This window comes from Lytechinus variegatus, chromosome 1 (assembly GCF_018143015.1).
Source record: "Lytechinus variegatus isolate NC3 chromosome 1, Lvar_3.0, whole genome shotgun sequence".
Taxonomy (NCBI): Eukaryota; Metazoa; Echinodermata; class Echinoidea; order Temnopleuroida; family Toxopneustidae; genus Lytechinus; species Lytechinus variegatus.
The window spans coordinates 54,176,836-54,197,742 of record NC_054740.1 but is presented as its reverse complement, the minus strand read 5'-3'; the positions used below and the strand labels follow the sequence as shown (position 1 = coordinate 54,197,742).

The window sequence follows — 20,907 nt, the reverse complement described above, 5'->3', positions numbered from 1 at the left end:
TTTACCTTCTTTTTCTACTTTTTTTCTTTTTCCTCTTCTTTCCCCCTTTTTAGCTCCGCCAATGGGGGGGGGCGGGCCTCGGCCCGCTGGATCCGCCTATGCGCTCTTCTATAGTCTGATAAAGGAGAACATTACATCCAAAACTCAACAGGCGGTCAACCCTCTTTAAAATTCATTTACCCCCCTCCCTCTCTGTCTGTCTGTCTTTCTCTTTTTCAAATGTCTGTCACGCTATCATCTCTTCACGCATTTACAGCCCCCTTACGAAGATAAAAAAAGGTATTTTTACATCTTAAACAACAAATAAGACAGCAGCTCTGTTAGTATTCAATATTATCAAAACAGTAAAAAAAAAGACAATTATACAATTAAAAGTTTCATAAAACTGCACGGAGATGTTAAAAAGTATTGTTAGGAATATTATAATACTGATTTTTAATTATAATTCTTATTATATTGTTGGCTGTGCTTGAGTCCAATCTTTTCTCTCTTTTTAGCTTTCAGTTATATTTCAAAACACTTTTCGACGTAAGTTGTGAGCAGCAAGTGGAAAAGAAACTCTTGGTTCAGTTTATTCAGCTGTCTTAAGCATTTATGCAACAATGTTCTTTTCGCAAAAAAATAGCATGTTCATGTTAACATAATACTTTGTCGTTTTTTTCCTTTATTAATCATGCATTCATTAATAACTCTGCATGTTCGAAATCAGCGTTAATGGAAACGACATTCTACAAGCTTCCTTTTTATTGTTTTGATTTAGAATAACTCATCGCGCCATGATTGTGTTGTACAAAAATTATGGTTGGATTTATTTTGTGCTTGCAAATATTGTTGATATAGAAATAAGCCTTAAATCTTGAAAACTTTAATATCAATAATAATTATAATAATAATAATATGTCCATTTATATAGCGCAGTTACTTTGTGCATATACTCAACTGCGCTTTGGTATCATTACCCCGGTTGTAGCTGAGTCGCCATAAAAGTGTTCAAGGTAAGATCCTACCGGGCACCCATTCACCTCACCTGGGTCGAGTGCAGCACAATGTGGGTAAATTTCTTGCCGAAGGAAATTACGCTATGGCTGGGATTCGAATCAACGACCCTCTGTTTCAAAGTCCAGAGACTAATCCATTTGGGCCACAACGCTCCACTTTATAAACTATACATACCTTCTCATTTATTTTAGATTCTTTTGACCTAAGTTGTTACGAGCCCGACGTCGAGACCTTCGCCTGTGCTTCGGGAATGCAGTTCATACACGCCATCGCACGATGTGATAGTATTGTTGACTGCCATGATCACTCCGATGAGATTGGCTGCGGAGGTGAGCAAGATTAAGGGAGTAGGTGGGGAGGGGGGAGGACGAGGTCCTGTCCCCCCTAATTTTTTTGTTCATAACCTTTTTTTTTATTGTCAAAAAATTTGCTGGACCCCCCTATGGTTGATAACCATTTTTTTTTTGCTTGTCAATTTTGTTTCCTATATATAAGTACCCCCTAAATTGAGGCGGACCCCCTAAATTTTTGTGGTCCCCCCTAAGATATTTGTTGATAACTTTTTTTTTGCTTGTCAATTTTTTTCAACTGTGTCTTTCCCAAAATTTTAGGTGGACCCCCCTAATTTTGGGGGGCTTCCGCTGCCAATAGGGGCTCAGATTTAAAAAAAAGGGAGGGATGTGCAGCCCCAAAACTAAAACCATACTCTTAAGAACTGAATTAAATGTTGCAATGGAATGAGAGGCTAAAGGAGGAGATGGCCCTGTGGAACGCTGGGGCTTAGGAACGGGGTCGGGGGCAATGAAAAGGGTGAAAATTATAATTTTTTATGCTTGGGAACTAATGGCAAGGGGCATAACGGTGGTCTGAAGGGTGTCGTTGTTTTAATCTGCATTGTGTCAAGGTATTTTGAGATGGAGGCAATGCAATGTTTATTTCTCCTTCTTTCTTTACCTCCCCCTTTTCCTTTTTAGTTATTTTTTTATCACTTGAAAATCACAGGGGGTGTGGGCGATGGCCCCTTTCCCCGTATGATTGGCTCCTAATCATAAAGTGTAGGCATATTAAATGTAGGGTGGATAATCCTCTTGTGAAAATGCGAACGAATATCAGCATTCTCTTTACTTTATTATTTCACTTTTTGCCATTCCTATCTCTACCTCTTTTTAAGATTTGTTTAAAAATATTAATTTCGAACTGTTTTTCTTCTTATTTTTTCATTCAGAATGTCCCCCGGGAACATCCCAATGTGAAGGAACTGATATATGCATCTATTCTAAATATCTTTGTGATGGAGTGAATGACTGCCCGCTTGAAGATGACGAGAACTGTATAGGTATGTCATACACAGAGGTATGATACGGGGAAACGAAGCAAGCGAGTAAACAAAACATTTCAATTCAACAATTATTTCTTATTAATAGATCAAGTACAATTTTCCACTCTAGAAAGTGGGACACAATTATATTATAGGAATAAAATGGGGTCAAATAAACGCCACATATTCGAGGGAATTTTGTGTATATAGATTATGATATATGTAAATGTTACAATTTTACTAAAAATACACGTTGAGGCTATTTTCGTAAGTCTTTGAGCACCACAATCTAGTATACGTCAACGAACTCTGGAATAGCTGGACCGTTTTCTGTTACCTGTTTATTTAGTTGTTTACTGATATATTGATTTCATTTATTTTATTCATTACATTTTTTTTCTTGATCAATCTTTTCGTTTATTCAGTCGTTATTTGTCTGTGTATGAATAACCGCACACTAATCATATTGTTTATTTACTTATTTATCTTTTTTTTATTTATTTACTTACTTACTTAATTATCTATTCATTTTTTTCATCTTTTTAACTATTTATTTGTTTATTTACTTATTTATCTATTTGTTTGTTTATTCATTTATCATCTAATAAGTTAAGGGGTATGTATGAAGAAATATAAAATACTAATTGGCTCCCCGTGTAGATTCAAGGTGCCCGGACGGGTGTATCTGTGGGGAGGGCCCTTACGCCCATTTCTTTGGGCCTAGCCGGGCCTTCTGCGCCGCACCGGGTTATCTCCCATACTGGACCAATGGGACCACCACATGGAATCAGCAATACGCCATGAACACCACTCTCAGAACTGTTATTATGTGAGTATAATTATTGTTTGCAATGGCGTAGTCGGCACTGGGAGCATAATACTGGGAATATAATACTACATTATGTAGTTTATCTAGCTATTCATGACTTATGTGTTTGATTATTATAATGATATTGATCTCTATGGAAATGATAACTGTTAAATGGTAATGATTATAATAATATAGCATAATAATACATGTAGTGATGATATTTTTATGTATAGTGACAATAATGATATAATCTATAATAATACAATTTACAGTGCTCTATGCCTTATTTTCCGTATGTCAGATGTCTTACATTAGCCTTAAAATTATATTTTATAAACATAATTCCAAATTTATTTCTTAATGTGAACCTTCCACTGTGCGATTTTATTTTATATCACAATCTCATCCTTCACAACTTATAGATTTGTTTATTGAATTTAGTGCATGTATTTCAGTTATCATTACCATATTATAGCTTTTATTTATAAATATCTTTGGAATTTATTTTGTAACGTGCTCTCATCTATAATTACCTTGTAAGTCCAATATACAAACATCAATTAATTAATTGTTACTTTATATTATTTTACTATTTCATTTCACTTATGTAACTATGAAATTTATGTTTACATTGTTAACTTTGTTTGTATCAGTCTCCAGACTGTTTTAACAAGGAAGTATTTAGTACAATAAACCGAAATGAATGAATGAATGAAAACATGTCATTTTCCTGACGCATAATAATATGTACAAAAGAAAAAAGAAATTGAAAGCACTTAGCGACCCCCTTCCATCCGTACTAATTTTCACTGGTGTAGTAGCCAGGGGCGATAGAGGAATCCATATTCAAAAAAAAGAAAAGGTATCTTGAGGTTCCAGAAAGAGTGCCTTATTCCATACCATATTTGTGTTCAATGAGGGAAATAGCAAAGTTTATCACTCGGTCGATACGCTCACTTACGACGCTCCCGCGGAAACTTACAATTGTTCATCCATTGCAGTATTGAAAGTCAAAAACGCATTTATGAAAATATAAAAAAAAATCTTGGTCGGTAGCTATGCTCTCTCGCGCATTGTAATGTCTTATTGCTGACCTACCGTATATACATTGTGTAAATATGAATTAAAACTTTCACTACAGAAAACATCATTCTTGCTCGATTGCTACGCTCCCTCGCAAACACATGGGCACATTCTCCCCTTCCTAGCAACGCCTACGTTTGTAGTTTAGAAATCCACCAGTCACGTAATATCCCCATGAATTGGGGGTCCTATCTCATTACATTTTGTGGGTTTGAAAGATGAAGTTTCACTGGTAAAATAACACATTCTCTTGTTCGGTCGCCATGAGTCCCTCGGATAATATCTACTGCAACAGACCTTCATCCGAGTTCACCCTACCTTGCAAGAAAGATACAGTGGGTGCTTACAATAGCAATGTTTACGATCAGCCAATCAGATTGAATAATTTCTGTAGCTTTAAACAGTTATTACAAACTTCTTATTATAACACGTATAACACCCCTGGATCCATATCATACATACGACAAGAAAATTTGCTGCATCACTCTCATGTCTGTTACATTGTTTTTATAGAGACCTTCATGACATTCCCATCGGGCACCTCGATCCAGGGAGTTTCAATGGAGCAACAAATCTGAATACCCTGTAAGTATGTCAAAGAGAGAGGAAGAGAGAATGTGAGAAGGGTGGAAGGGGGAAGGGAAGGAGATGAAGAAGGATGGAAGGGGGAAGGGAAGGAGATGAAGAAGGAGGAGAAGAACAAATAAGATGAAGAGGAAGAGAATACCTAGAAAAAGAGGAAAGAGGAGTGAAAAAAAAAGAAATGTAAAGAAAAAGTCAGAGGAAAGGACAGAAATACACTGCCAGACTCACTGAAACAGACAAGATTCCCTCCTCCCTTTTAAAAGGTATTAAGAATTTACTACTTAACGGATACTCACTGAATTAAATGAAGATATATTCTTGTCTTTGTCAAATGAAACACATACCTTTTAAGACAGAAAAAAAAAACACGATATGAAACATGAAAACAAATTGTAAGGATCATGTGTTTCTTTCCCTCCCATGCCCCCCCCCCTTTCCACTCCGCACCTGCACTCGTATTACCTGTATACAGGAATTGTTAAATGTAATTTGCAATTGAATTCCAGGGTTGCCACAAAGTCAAGCTAATCTTTTAGTGGCAACCCCTGCAACTTTTTCATATCTTGGTCACGGAAATTACGACCTTGTTCACATTCTTATTATTGTTAAATGTTTTGTTCTGTATTATGTATTTTCTGTGTTACTTTTTATACAATATTTATTTATAAAAAGTTGCAGAAACAATAAATGAAATGAATGAAATAATAAAAAAGAGGAGAAGAGAAAGGGAGAGAGAGAGTGAGAGATAGTAAATATAAGAAATACAGAGAGTGGGGAAGGTCTAATACGGAAGCAATCTATCTTTCATTAAATTTCTGTGTGAACATGTTAAATAATTTTTGAAGTTTTAACTCGTTTCCCCCCTCTTCCCCGCTCTCTCCCCTTCTTTCTACCTCTCCCATTCTCTCTTTGGTCTATAGTGACCTGACTAATTGTGATATTGACCACCTTCCTTCAGGCGTATTTGATGGTGCTCCTCGTCTTTACAAATTGTAAGTCGACTTATTTTCTTTCTCAACCCTCCTTATAAAAATCAGTGGCTGCATTAAAAAAAGATAATTAGTATCAGTTATTACACTGTAAAAACTGTGGTGTTGAAACTGACACCAATTGGTGTTAATAGAGAACCACACCCCGAGGTGTTAAAATTACACCCTAAAGATTGAACATAACACCAAAGAGTGTAAATGTAACAACCGAAGGTGTAAAACTAACACCACCAATTTAACACCAGTGTAAAATAACTGGTGTGGTCCTCAATGTACACCGGTTAACACCACAGTTTTTGCTGTGTAGTGATTAGGAATATGCCTATTTTAAAAAGTCAACAAAAATATATTTTTTACTATTTATGTTTAAAAATTATTATGTAAACCTGTCGTCACTATAATTTTGTTTTTTATATAAACTATATTTTCTATCTTATTTCCTTTTGCTGGTGTTTTTCTCTGTTATTTTAATTACAAAACTCGTTCCATGACATCTGTGTGAACCAACACGGGTTGCTGTTATTGTATTTTCGATATTTTTTTAATTTCTAATTTGAGAGAATTCATTTATTGTAAATATAATGCACATGATCATGCAGAACTAAGTAGTTTACTTTCACATTTTTGTAACACATTTGCGTAGCCCTTCTAGAAATGATAATTAAAATAAAGTTATAATTATTCATTACGTTATAACAGGTATATTCGATATAACAAGTTGAGATATTTGGAGAAAGGGACGTTTCGCGGTCTCTACAACCTTTATCTCCTGTGAGTATTAACCCTTTACCCCTATTGTTGAAAAATTAAAGGAGATCTTATTTTATCATACATTTAACTGCATGGTTTTATGATCAAGTTGCCATCTTGTTGTTTTTGTATTTTTTTTAATTATTATTATTTATTTTTTTGGGGGGGATGTATTTATAAGAATATTTCTAACAGGAGACTGTACCCTACAATCTCCACTTTTTAGCTGTTTCCTCCATTCCAAACCTGTTTCAACCAAATTTAGAAATCAGGTATATACTGATTATATCAAGATGCACGAAGCAAAATATTATGCTGTATACTTGGTGGAATGGGAAATAAAAGAAATGAAATATATATGAATATATGAAAAAAATATATATTACAAAAGAACAAAGAGAGAAAAACGCGCGTAAATGAGGAGGCTCGATATGGAGTATCGCGCAAAATTAATGAAAGTTAAGAGCCAGCGAAGCAAGCGAGCAATAGTTTTGATATTTTTATTACATTATATAAATCCAAGTTTGTGATAGACTTTGACATAATGTTCAGAAACTAAAATTTCTGTACGCCAATCAAATTTGAATAAATATGTATCAACTGCTAATCAATTAAAATATCTTGATTTCAATAGCCTTAACGGTTTACTGCAGATAATATATATTTCAATGAAAAAAAATAATTGTTTATTTTTGCAGTCAATCAATATTCAGGATTTTTAAAGATATTCATGATTATCTTCAATAGCTTCGCAGAGTTCAACTTTTTGACGCAATTTGACGATGGCTGTTTTGAAGGACTGACCAATCTATTTTTCATGTAAGTAGATCCTCGGGTTGAAATCATTTTGAATCATTTTCGGTGCAGTAGTAAACTAACCCTCCTATTCCAAGATTGAAAGAGCGCCATCTATGTTAACAGTCATACTGTTTCTGGATATGGTTCATTTGGAAAGATGTGAAAGATTATGTTCCTGATGACGAGCCCACTCTCCCCAACAAAAAATTGCTATGACCTTTGAACTTTCGCGGGAAGCACTTTTCTTTTTTCAAAAAATTTGGCAAGCGAAACAACAATCACAACGTTAAAAAAAGGACGGTTGGAGGAGTAAGGCTCACTCACATCCCTGCCCGATCTGCACCTTGGGATTAGATCAGTTGCTGTCATGGGGGGGGGGACGTCTTACAATGAATAACAACTGATCCGATCAATCGCAACTATGGATGGCCAGCCAACGTGAACATCTACTATTCGTGTTTGTTCAAAATATTTTCCAGGTATGAGGTGTATTTATATACATTCATTGTTTTCTTGGAAATTCACGGTGCTTCTCTGTTTACAAAGGACATTATGCAAATTTCCCGTATAAAAAAATCATGACACTGATAGATTTCCATAGAGTTACGATTGATTGGATCAATCCTTACTCTTTGTAAGACGGGGCCCTGGTGTGATAATGATGTATCGTGTTTGATTATATTTTCAGAGATCTTGAGAAGAATGGAATAACTGATTTCCGTCCTGGTACGTTTCGCGATCTCGGGGGCTCTCTCGAAAGATTGTAAGTATCACTCTCTTTTCCAAAATAAATGCAAAAAATCTACTTTCCTGACGCAACCAGGCTATGGAACGCTCTTCCACAGGTCGCCGTCTCATGTCCCTCTCTTCCAAGTTTCAAAAGAGAGGTACAGAAAATCCAGCTCCGTTAACTTTCTACGGATGTCTTTTTAGCTGCACACTCTTGAGTTCATTTTAGACCCCTTATTTGAGACACTTTACATACATTGCACCTGCACAACAGTCCCGGGGGGGGGGGGGGCACTCGACCAAAAAAGTGGTGGGGGTGTGCCGCGGGCGAGACAAAAAACGGGGGCTTTGGAGCGGGCTTACTGTAAAGAGGAGGGTCCTCGGAACGGGCTTCGGAACGACAAATGTTTGTGAAAACGGGGGCCCTTGGAACGAATCGCCAGCGAGTGAGTGCGTATGCATTTATGGAACGGTCATGCGTGCATGATGCAGCTAGCGCGGCCTTAGCCGGGGGAGCTCTGGTGCCGCTTTTTACCCAAATAACCATGCGATCGGAGCGGCGTAACGAAAACATGCGAAGCTTTGGAGCGGATTTCTCTCTCTTTTTTCTCGATAAGAAGAAAATGCTATGCCTTGGAGCGGCTTTCTTTGTTCTTTTTCTCAACAAGGCAAGAATGCTATGCCTCGGAACGGAAATTTGAGTGTGAAAATGGGGGTCCCCTCCGCGGCACATACCTAGTCTGCAGGCACAGACCCTGATTGGAACTTTGATAAACAAGTGTGCCTCCATGCGAAGACTAGCACATACAAAACTTGCCTTCAGTACACAAGGCATGAGTATAGGCTGCACAATCAGACCCTTATTTCGAGTGAAGGGTTTGCCCAGCAGACTAGCACATACCCACTATGCATTATATACTGAGTGCCCCCCCCCCCCGGGACAACAGTACGACAATACGCCAGACGGTGGCCTGTACTTATAGAGAAGAAGAAGAAATGGACAAGAGACTGACATGAGTATACGAATACAATGTAATGTAACGTGTCGGGCTATAATGTAAAGCATTCGTAATGTACCAATCATTCAGCAGTCATGATTAAAAAGTCATATACCCTTAATATCACGTTCACAATGTGACATTACTGATATCAAAGTTATAATGCTACACCCATAATTGTTTATGTATAAATGATGGGCCTTGATAAATATCAAAATGTCATGAAACATTGTGTAATATTCATATAGCGTGAATAACATTTGTAATGTAAGATGAATAAAATACGTTTCACGCTTTGTCAGATATTAGAAGTATGGTCCGGGCTGAAAATATTTATATCAAAATAAATATAGTAAAATTCACAAAGCAAAATACTGAAAAATTTCATCGAAATCGGATAACAAATAAATTAAGATATTTAAAAGTAATTTATTTTTCAATTCCTAGAATAATTACCTTTTTAGCCGTTACACATTCTCGAATCTATTCATTCATGACGAACCGGAAACCTCTCCCCATTCTTTACTACTTGACTAAAGATTCATGGGCATATTTCCAGGAATTGATCCCGGGAATAGATTTAATACAACAGAATTCATAAATGGAAAAGAAAAAAAAAACACTTTTTGTTTCAAAAATTATGTAATACTTTACGTCCATAACCACTTTTATGAAAAATATATTTTCATGATTTACACTGGTTTCTTTTTATTTGAAAGGATAATAACTCGTAATAACCTCACATCGATCAACTCATCGCTGTTTTATGGGTTGGAAGACTCATTACTTAGAGTGTGAGTATAACATTTCTTTTTCAAAATTATTTCAAGTCATATGTCATATTTGAATCATGTTACTGACGACTACCATTGTCGGCGTCGATGATTTTAAATGAAAGGTGGTGGTGGGGGGGGGGTGCTTCCAACCTTGGAAATGAATGGAGGGCAAAGCTTCCAACTGTGGGAGGGGCATACCACCCAAGTTACCTTCATTTGACCCTGATACTGCCAACAATAGTGAATGCATTACGAGCATAGGCGACGGAAGCGGTAGGGGGGACGGTCCCCCCTAAATTTTTAGTTGATAACCTTTTTTTTTTGCTCGTCAATTTTTTTTCCTGCGTCCCCCTTAAAATCTGGCTTGTCCCCCCCTAAAATTCAGGTTGATGAACTTTTTTTTTGCTTTTAAATTTCAAATTTAAACTAGAAAATCAACACTCGTAGTGCAGTCACTAAACACCACAAGTGCTAAATTAGCACTCATTTTTTACAGTGTGTATTCCTTATTTCCTTCTATTTTTCTATGTTTTTAATGAATTACAAACAAAGTCGAATTCATAATTTTAAAAGTCCCCATTGTATATTTTGATTGCCTGAAATATTAGAACTGCCTAATCTGTTTCTGATAATTAATCTGTAACGAGTATAAGGTCAAGGTCAACGTGCATGGGGTTTCTTCAATTGATATTAATGGCCATGCATCCCCGTTTGCTGTATTTATTAAAGAATTCAAAATATTTTTTTTGTTTCTATATATAGGAACATGGATAATAATGAACTAAAGTACATAGAGCCAGGGACCTTCCAGAATATGACATCTCTGCAAGATATGTAAGTATAAAGGGATATGAAAATAAGGACAAATCATAATTTACCTCATTAAAATACCGAATATAAATTTATTAGAGTTGGGAGGATGAACTTAAAACCGTGAAACGATTACGTCATGGTGTTGGGTAAGGCTATTCCCCAAGTTTGTTAAAAGAGCCCCCCCCTTGATATGCGCCTGTCCGTCTCTTTGTCTCTCTCTCTCTCCAACGAATTTCCAAAAGCAATGGTCCATCATCAAGATCTTTTTGTGAAATAACCCCTTTCTTCTACGAACATGCCGAATTTTCACTTTTCCCGCAGTTTTCATATAATATTGCCATTTTTTTTTACATAATACATGTATAATGTTAGTGTATAGCGAGTCTTTATATGACATGCATGGACCTCCATATCAAAACACGTTTAACTCATATCGTCGGCTTGGATAATCAATATTCCATACTTCATCAAAATTAAGATAATCCAACATTTTTTTTTCATCTCATTTTAGCGTACTGGCTTCTCTTAGCACGAAACCATGGACCTTATATCCCGAAGTCTTTGAGGGTCTCTCCCAATTGAAGTCACTGTGAGTAGTTGTTATTTTTTTATTACCCTTTTGCTCTTTTTGTTATCATTTTACCGCAAAACAGGGAAAACTGAACGGGGAGACATAATAATGATAATAATAACAATAATGATGATGATGATGATCATAATAGTAGCGATAATAATAGTAATAATAATAATAATGATAGTATTATTAATCATAATCATCATCATCATCATCATCATCAAAAACATCATCATCATCGTCATAATAATGACCAAAATAATAATGATAATAACAATAATGATAATATTAATAATGCTAATAATATTATTAATAATAATAATATAGCATTCATGAGGCGCACTGTAATATTACCCTGGCTTCAGCTCCAGCTGCTAAAGGCGCTCGAAGCATTTAAGGATTTATTCCTGCGGGGTAGTACCCATTCACCTCACCTTCGTTGAGTGCAGCACAATGTGGGTAAGTTTTTTGCTGAAGGAAATCACGCCATGACTAGGATTCGACCCCACGACCCTCTGTTTGAAAGGCGAGAGTCAGCACCATTAGGCAACGATGCATTGACACCAAATAAAAAATAATAAGAAGGAAATTTTTATGAATAGTATATGTAGTGCACGATTACACAAACTAAACCGCCCCAAGAATCAAAATTAATTTATGTCCAGGACGTAATCATGTGAAGTGACTGCTGTGGTGTTGTGTGCTTACTTTACATGTGTGGAGAGCAAGGCTCGCCAATGAAGGCGAGCCTGAGAAAAATATTTATAGACTCATCAATGTGTTCCTCTGCACGGAAATCTTTAGTAAAAGGCGAAAGATTTATGCGTATTGCAGAGAAACCAGAGTGCATAAATTATTAAGCCACAAACATATTGTAAAGAATATATACTTAAAATATGTTGGTTGATCTAATCAAAATTCATATTTATATTAATAATGTAGATGTATACAAAATACAAGGACGCTATTTTATTTTAGAAAAAAATATTTTATAACAAATATTGACAAAAAATTATTATTAGATTCAAAACTCATAAAAATAACAGATAAATTGAAGCAAAGGCGCTCACAAAAAGAGAAAAATATGAATCGATTACAAAAAATTGTGATCGATTCAATATGTTTCCAGTTTGTATACAAGTAGTTTGATTAATCACAATAGTGTTTGTTTTGACAATTGTCTTATTCATTATGTATTTCTAATACCTCCAGTGTAATAATTCATTGAAGTTTAGAAACAATGGTGTATATCTCGGAGAGGGTGTTGTGGTTGGAGGGGAGGAAATGGTACTGATAATTTACGCAAGAATGCTAATTTGATTAATATAATAATTGGCTATCATTTCATCATCCCTTATCATTTCACTAAATATCTAGCCATGTCAACGATCCGAGACTGTGCTGCCTAGCCCCAGCAGAGACCGAATGCGTCCTCCGGATCCCGCCCCACCCCCTCTTCACTTGCAGGAAGACATTCCTCCAAAACACAACCATCAAATTCTTCATCTGGTTCTTGGGTGTTAGCGCCCTCATCGGTAACTTCCTGGTCATTGTTATGCGTCTCAACAGCAAGCCAGCAACTCCAGTAGCCCACATACAGTCCATGTTCATTACCAATCTAGCTGCTTCAGATTTCTTGATGGGTAAAGGTTTTTTTGTGTATTTTTTAAAATTTATTTTTTATTAATTAACTAATTAAATAATTCATTCTTTTTTAGTCAAGTATTCATTTTTCATCAATTATTTAATAAAGTAATTAGTTAATCAATTATTTTAATAATTTATTCATTTACTTATTCATTATATTCATCTATCTATTTATTTTTCATAAGGAATAGAAGTTGCACAGTTCTATCATAAACGACATTTACTAACTTAAAGATAATGAAACAGAGCATTTTTGTCTCGCCTGCATATCAGAGGCGACGCTTTTCCGACGGCGGCGGCGACAGGGTAGCTTTGTCATCTTTCCACAGCGACCCTGTGCGCATAACATATTTATTTATTTATTTTTTATTGAGTAGTTTTTATTGACAACTTCAATTCATATACAAAATAAAATATATATATAACAAATAGAACTTTGATGTCTTTACAGATACCTAGACAACTCATAAATTTAACATAGTTTGTTCGTTACAATAAAACACAATGTCAGACATCTTCCAATACATAATTATAAATGACATTGATGATAATTATTATGCATCAATTTTCTACAGAAAATTCCAACATATTGATTTTTTTTTCAGTGTCAAATAAAAAACATAAGAGATTTTCCAAATACAAAATAAATAAATCATTAATAAAACCTAAACGAATTGAAGCCATCAGCATATATATATATTTTAACCCATCACCTCGGCCTCTTCACCCAAATAAATTCAAACTCAAACACAAACTCAGCCCTGGTCCTTACTCCCCCCCGACCCTCCCTTAAACACCCCCATCTCCTATCCGTTGGAGAACTGGCTCTGGGCTCCAATACATATTTAAGTTTTCCCATTTAGAGAAATGGATTGTAAGAGTCCCCCTCTTTGTTGCTATCATGAATAATCGATCGGCACAAAATGAATCCATATACAAAGGAACTAACCCAATAGAATTAGGAAGCAAATTATCTCTTAAAATCTAAACTATAAAATATTTTAGAAGGAGATACCTCGAGACATGGGGACTTTAAGGAACGCAATATAAAAATTACCTGAAAGTACAACTTGAGTGAAACTTTTTGGGGCTACCGTCCAACATCCTATCCTTTCTCCAGTGATGCGAATCACCACATCCCCAGACTTCAGAAACTTATCTTTTGGCAGCATTGACGGTTGAGAAAGCAGTATTTGAACCCGAAGATCATTCATCAAAGAATGCCGATGAATAAAAGTTTTGTGATTGCCGACACCAGATTTGGGCTGGACCTCGAGAAGGCCAGCTACACTGTCAAAAAACCTTGATTTTACAGAAAAAAATAAGATTTTGCAGAAAGCAATTACAGAATCATTCTGTAAATTCATATAACATGAATTTTTGTGCAATTTAATAGAACAGGTCTGTTTAAAAAGGGGAAAATTGAGTTTTCTTTAAGGAAATGTATAAGGTTCCATACACCAAATGCCAATTTCCTGTAAGATTACGCAATCTGGTAAGATTTCAGGTGCTCGAGACTGCTGCAGGAACTTCTTTATTTTACGGATAAATTTTCTAAGTGTAGTAGAAGATTTTAATAGATCATTGTGTTCAGTACTTCAACATGACTATAATGATAATTCTTATTCACCCACGGTAGCCACTTCAGCTTGTATGAACTTTTCTCCCAGCAAGACTTGCATAACATAATGTTATTATTACCATTCTCTATTATAAATTATCGAGCGTCTGAAAAGACGGTCACAATTATGGCGGCCATACGGCAAGTCGAAAACAGTCGCCAGCTCCATAATATAGTGGGGTTTGAATGGAAATGAAAAAAACGGCTGTTATCGACTCGCCGTGTACGGCCGCCGTAGAGCAAATGTGACCGAGGTCTAACGTAACTTGATTATGTTCCATTTTAACCAGGTGTGTACATGGTGTTCCTGGCCATAATGGACATCTACATCGGGGAGTCGTACTTCTGGCAGGGCCTATCAACAGAGTGGCGGTCGAGCGCGTTATGTCAGTTCGCCGGCTTCATCTCCATCTTCAGCAGCGAGGCATCGGTCTTCCTCCTAACCCTGATCAGTGTTGACCGGTTCATCTGCATCCTGTTTCCCTTCTCCACCAAGCGATTGACGGTTACTTCTGCTCGTATGGCCATTGTTGGTATCTGGTGTTTCGCCCTCATGCTCAGTCTGACAGGCGTGCTCCTCAACAACCTCTACCCCGATGCTTACAGGTACACACAGGGGGCCCATTTCATAAAACTTGTTATAATTACAAATTTGCAATAACAGGTTTAAGCTTCTGAAATAATTCAATTCGATTGGCTGATATGGATAACCTGTTGTAGAAATTGAGCATTATTTTGTGATTGCAACAAGTCTTGAAACGGAACCATCATGGAGAGAGAATTCCTTGATTTATCGTCCTTATGTTATTTCAGGTTTGCCATTCTAGCTCATGACGCAATGTCCTTGTTCATGCGCAGTAAGGTTGATTTCCCCAAATCAGAAGGGCCTGTGTCTTCATGGAGAAACCTGAAAAATCCCAGTGATCAAAATCAAATCCATATTTTACTATTCGAAATAGCCATGAAATGAAATACACCGAAAATTTGCATTGCGCAATATTGATCATGGGCCCGGCAACCGCTGTGCAGCGCCAGATCGACGATGCTCTATCCCTCTAATCGTAGAACGCCAAACAGGGTAGCAGTAATTTCCATCTCTTAAACGTCTTTTGGTCTGACCATGGACCTGATAGGTCCATGGTCTGACGCGGCCGTAGTTTGAACTCCCGACCTCCCGGTTGTGAGGGGGATGCTCTACCAACTGAGCCACCGCACATCTTGCGATCTGATTGGTCCTCGACCGGTCTGCAGACCAAGCGATTTGGGCTTATCTATTTCTAAGTATTATGTTTCTTTCTTCACTTTACAAAATGCAGTTTGAGTGACGTCTGCGTGGGCCTGCCATTCATCCGCAAATCGACCAACCTCCAGGCCTCCCAAGACGATCGGACCACCAACACCTACCAGACCGTCACCTACTTCACCGAAGCCACGTCGTCGATCTCCACATGGCAGTTCTCCATTGCCCTCTTCCTCGGCATCAACTTCATGAGTTTCCTAGTCATCCTCTGCACCTACATCGCCATCTTCATCAAGGTCCGTTTCACTAGGGCCGAGGCCGGCAAGACCAACCAGAGGTCGCACGACGTCAAGATGGCCATCCGGATGTTCCTGATTGTCGGGACGGACTTCTGCTGCTGGATGCCCATCATCATCCTAGGTATCCTGGTCCAGACCGTTGGGGTGGAGGTGACCCCGGACATTTACGCTTGGCTTGTCGTATTCGTCCTCCCAATCAACTCTTCTCTCAACCCATACCTCTACACCATCGTTCACTCTGTCTAAAGGAAGCATCCTGACAACATTTTAGTGAATGGCATATGTGAAATCACACGGCAGAGGAGAGGGGGAGGGGTAGGGCGACTGTATCTGGAGCGAATGGATGTCGATTAGGAACGAGTAAGGGTAAAGGGGGATGTATCTCCATTTTCACCAGTGATGAACAATCAGTATTCTGTCTGTTCAAATGCTGGTGTCTGCCTTATGAAACTGGGTCAAGCCGTCAAACCGTCAAGGTGTCTTATTATGTTATTATACCTCTCGTGACTGCCGATTTGCGTAACTTTCTTTCTTTATTTCTTTCTTTCTTTTTTTCATTTATTTATTTATTTATTTATTCATTCATTCATTCACGTTTTATTTAAAAGACAGGGTTGTCTCATTCAAGCCAAATGGCTTGCTTTACAAGGGACCCTGTCCAAATGTACATAAATAATAAATATGACATAAACAGGAATACAGTGAATGAAAATAAATAAAGACAAATGTTTTCATAAAAAAATAAATGAAATGAGTATAACACAAGGAAAATAATATATAACCACAAAGACACAGCATGATGGGTAATAGTAATATCAATAATGATAGTAATAATGATGATAATAATAGTGATAATAATTATGATAATATTACCCAGTATGTCCATGTATATAGCGCATATACAGTGCGTATCAAAAAAAAAGTTTACACTTTGAAAAGCCCTGGGTATTAAAAAATATACATGCTGGTATTTTTTTCACATATAATCTTGCCTTTTGGTCTCATCTATCCAATGAAAGTAAAAGTTTTGAAAGAATGATACACTTGAGTGTGCACTGTCTATTTTTGTAAAGCTCGCAGAAATCTATTTGCGCAGAAATGCATGTTTTCACGCTGTGTCCAGGGGAAAGGGCAAAATCAAACTTACCCTGCGATATATTTCTCATACATTTCCCTCGCACTTTAGTCAATTGAAATAAAATTGATACATTCAAGCATTTTTTAATATTTTGCCACCCAAATTGAAATTTCAACACTTAGTAAGCACAACCTTTACCCTTTTTTGCCATCTAGATCTGAGGACATAACTGAATCTGAACAAAAGTTTATATTAGACATCTCCAGCATTTTTTCACTAAGTTTTTATCATTTAAAGTGGTTTACATGTCATTTTTCATTTAATACTAATAATACTTGTTTCTCCACACTTTTCCCAAGCTTGACATTGATTAACAAAATGAAAATAAAGCCTCAGTCGTTTCATGTAAATCCCAGCTCAATGTAAAGCAAATATCGTCACGATCATGACGATGGCATTGGTGTGTGGGGGAATGGGGTGGGGCGCAATGCACTCTTCATAGTGTTTTGGGCAATGAAACAAGTCAAAAACCTAAAAGATATCTTCAAATTGATTTTATTAGCCAAATTCAACATGTTTTCATGATTAAGGTCTACTTTTATTTGCATAACTATATATTTTAAAGTTCTGCGCAAATCATTTTTCACTAACTTTTCAAAAGTAAGTGGTGCTCACTCAAGCGGAAATATTTTTTGACAGTTATATCGTCATTTGCTTAAATGGATCTGTACCAATGCTTAAATGTGGTAAAATCTTCAGGATATGAAAAATTTATAATTTTACAGGATTTTTTTCTAAGATTAAACTTTTTTTTTTGATACGCACTGTATAGTGCATATGCGCTTTCATACTTGGTATCATATTATTATTACCCCGGCTGTAGCTGAGCCGCCATATTAATAGGCGTTAAAGCTTTCAAGGAATAAATCCTACCGGGTATACCCATTCACCTCATCTTGGTCGAGTGCAGCACAAGGTGGATAAATTTCTTACCGGAGGAATTTACGCCATGGCTGGGATTCAAACCCACGATCCTCTGTTTCAAGGTCCAAAAATCATTACAAGTATTAAAAAACGAAAAAAAGGGAACATGATAAGACAGTGGTCGTTATGGTTACATAGAAAATTTGTTCAATGGGTCTCTCGTTTATTGTCAAAATCAAGAATTCCCGATCTTGACTTAGTAAAAATGGATTCGCTTATTAATGTTTTATAATGTCTATAATTTGTACTTTTAGCTGCTGAAAACAGAAATACGGAAAGTTACTAAAAGTCCAGCTACAAGCGATCAATTTTACGAACTAAAACTAGTAATGCACTTCGACAATTACGAGTGTAGCTTGCCTTATTAAATAGCGTTTGTAAATTAACAACACCATACTACACTTGATTATACACTATTATTACTAGCCATGATATCGTTGTAAATTTCTACACAGAATTAGCACTTAACACACATCTTTAAGAAACTGAGGAAGAAAATTGTATAATCCTAACTCAAAATGGCAATGCGTCATTGAGAATCTTGAAGAATTTGGTTGATTTGATTCTTTTATCTTATTTGATGGATAAAAAGGTAACTCTGGCAAATGATACGTATATATATTCATTTCCTATTCTTCTGATTCTTTTTTTCTACTTTTTTAATTTTCCAAATTGCACACATTGGTACCTGTTCATTATAAAGCAGTTGTAGCATTTATATATAACGTATATGATAAAAGAGCACTGTCGACAAATGCCTCGCGTATGGGCATAGGTGCCTTGGCAGGGGATTGAACCCTGGACTCTCATGTCCAAAGTCAGGCGCCCATAGGCGCCCATGCCCGGCCACGACACCTCACAGTTAGTCTGCTGGGCAAACCCTTCACTCGACTAAAGGGTCTGAATTGCAGCCTATTCATGCCTTGTGTACTGAAGGCCCTCTCGCCTGAATTGAAACAGCAAGTTTTGAATGTGCTAGTCTTTGCGTGGAGACACACTTGTTGATCAATGTTTCAATCAGGGTCTGTGCCTGCAGACTACCTCACAGTAAGTACCTTTTTAGACACCATGGATTGTATATATATATATATATATATATATATATATATATATACGTACACTTGTCGCCAGTGTTTATGACCTTTCGTTGTCTTATTGATTAGTGAGATTTGTTGTATTTGCCGGGACAAGAATCTGGAGACTTTTAATCTCTCCCTTTAAAATTGATGTTATGCTGAATTCGTAATCTTGTTATACTTGCTGTTGGTTTATACAATTTATAAGAATATTTTAATAGAAGGTTGCGTTCTAAAAGTTTGTTTTTTAGAAGACTTGTCCATTCACAACCTGTTTATGTGATAATCTTATTAGGCCTATATATCGTACGTAAGAAAACTATGTTTTATTGCTTATTATACCAAAGTGTTCGAAAAACATAAATGTAATCATATTGTAATGTAATGAAAGATATATTTGATAATGATTTACGAAGCACTTGAAATAATGTATAAGATTCGAAATTATGATTTCCGTATTAACTTCATTCATACTGATCAAAAACGTAATCAGATCTATGGACATTCATTGTTATGATAATCATGAATTCCTTTCTCAAGATAAAAACGTTATAGTTGTTAAAATGTGCATAATTCGCTCTTAAAATGTAACCATTCCTATTAAATTTCATGTGAAATAAATCACTCGTATCCGTGCACTACATTTGTGATCTTTGTTTATCCCATACTTGCAACAGTTTACTCATTGAAACACGGTATAGATTGAAGAAAATAATCGCTTTTTAATGGTAAATATCTACCCTCTTGTTAATGCATATTTTTCAGTGATTTGGTAATAAAGCTCGTTTGGTGTCACATTATTTTGATTTGCTGATTTGGAGTTGATTATCGTGAATATTTGTGGTTATAACTTTTACGAAATAATGTTTAATCAAACTGCTAAAATATGACAGAGTGATTAGAAATAATTAAGCATGGGAATGACTTCATATACGCTCTTGTCGTGGAATTTTGAAGTAGGTTAGTGTCAATTCAGGTATATGTGCACCTTCATGTAAGATCATACAGGCATGAAGAAATGATGTCATTTGTCATTAATAATTTCATAATGACTAGTGATCCTTGCTCTCCAATATGAATAGTGACCCGTCCACCCGATTACGAATAACAACACTTGTGAATATAGTCTACATGACATGTAGTTTCGAATTCCATATGAAATAAACTGGACGTAATACATGAGCCGTTGATTATAAAAATCCAACATGTAATATTTTACAAGAAAAAAATGAAGAATAAATTATTTGATATACAATAACTAGTCTTTGATATCGAAAGCCCCCTACACACATAGAAGTTTTGACAATAAATCAGAAATATATATTCAGTGAACATAAATTCACTTGCAGAAAAACGGATTGTCATTGTAAGCAAACATGCTTGAGAATATGACAAACCGAAAATATAGATGATATAGGGCCTATGAAACATAATCAATTTGAATGAGCAGATAATAAGATATTGAAAGAAAAAAGTTATGATGATGTAATCATGACGAAAACGACGACGATGATAATCATGGAAATGATGGTGATGCTGCTGCAGGAATGATGATGTTGATTAAGATACTGATGATGATGATACTGATGATGATGATAATGATACTGATCATGATGATGATGATGATACTGATGACGAAGGGCTGTCTTATACAAATGCATTTTGAATAGAAGTAGGCATGCAGTCATACTGGTAGATATTTTTAATTAGTTTTATGTAACAGCCATTGCAAGAAAGGA

At 36.2% G+C, this 20,907-nt stretch overlaps 1 protein-coding gene and 1 non-coding gene across 2 annotated transcripts; one reads left to right on the top strand and one right to left on the bottom strand.

Moving 5' to 3' along the window:
• Positions 1 to 1,195: 1,195 nt before the first annotated feature.
• Positions 1,196 to 16,729, top strand: LOC121406475 (G-protein coupled receptor GRL101-like). Its single transcript, XM_041597486.1, has 14 exons — positions 1,196 to 1,328; positions 2,225 to 2,335; positions 2,978 to 3,146; positions 4,725 to 4,796; positions 5,717 to 5,788; positions 6,485 to 6,556; positions 7,283 to 7,354; positions 8,022 to 8,096; positions 9,780 to 9,854; positions 10,599 to 10,670; positions 11,161 to 11,238; positions 12,601 to 12,866; positions 14,782 to 15,097; positions 15,808 to 16,729. Exons 1-14 carry the CDS (start codon positions 1,250 to 1,252, stop codon positions 16,274 to 16,276), a joined length of 1,998 nt encoding a protein of 665 aa, XP_041453420.1. The 5' UTR covers positions 1,196 to 1,249; the 3' UTR covers positions 16,277 to 16,729.
• Positions 11,952 to 12,071, bottom strand: LOC121406645. Its single transcript, XR_005968842.1, has one exon. It is a non-coding gene; the product is annotated as a U5 spliceosomal RNA (small nuclear RNA).
• Positions 16,730 to 20,907: the final 4,178 nt, after the last annotated feature.

Excerpts from the sequence above, each read along its gene's own strand:
- LOC121406475 (XM_041597486.1), top strand. The coding sequence starts at position 1,250 with ATGCAGTTCATACACGCCATCGCACGATGTGATAGTATTGTTGACTGC. Across the intron at positions 6,557-7,282 it reads CTCTACAACCTTTATCTCCT|CTTCGCAGAGTTCAACTTTT; the intron begins GTGAGTATTAAC and ends TATCTTCAATAG. Across the intron at positions 9,855-10,598 it reads GAAGACTCATTACTTAGAGT|GAACATGGATAATAATGAAC; the intron begins GTGAGTATAACA and ends TTCTATATATAG.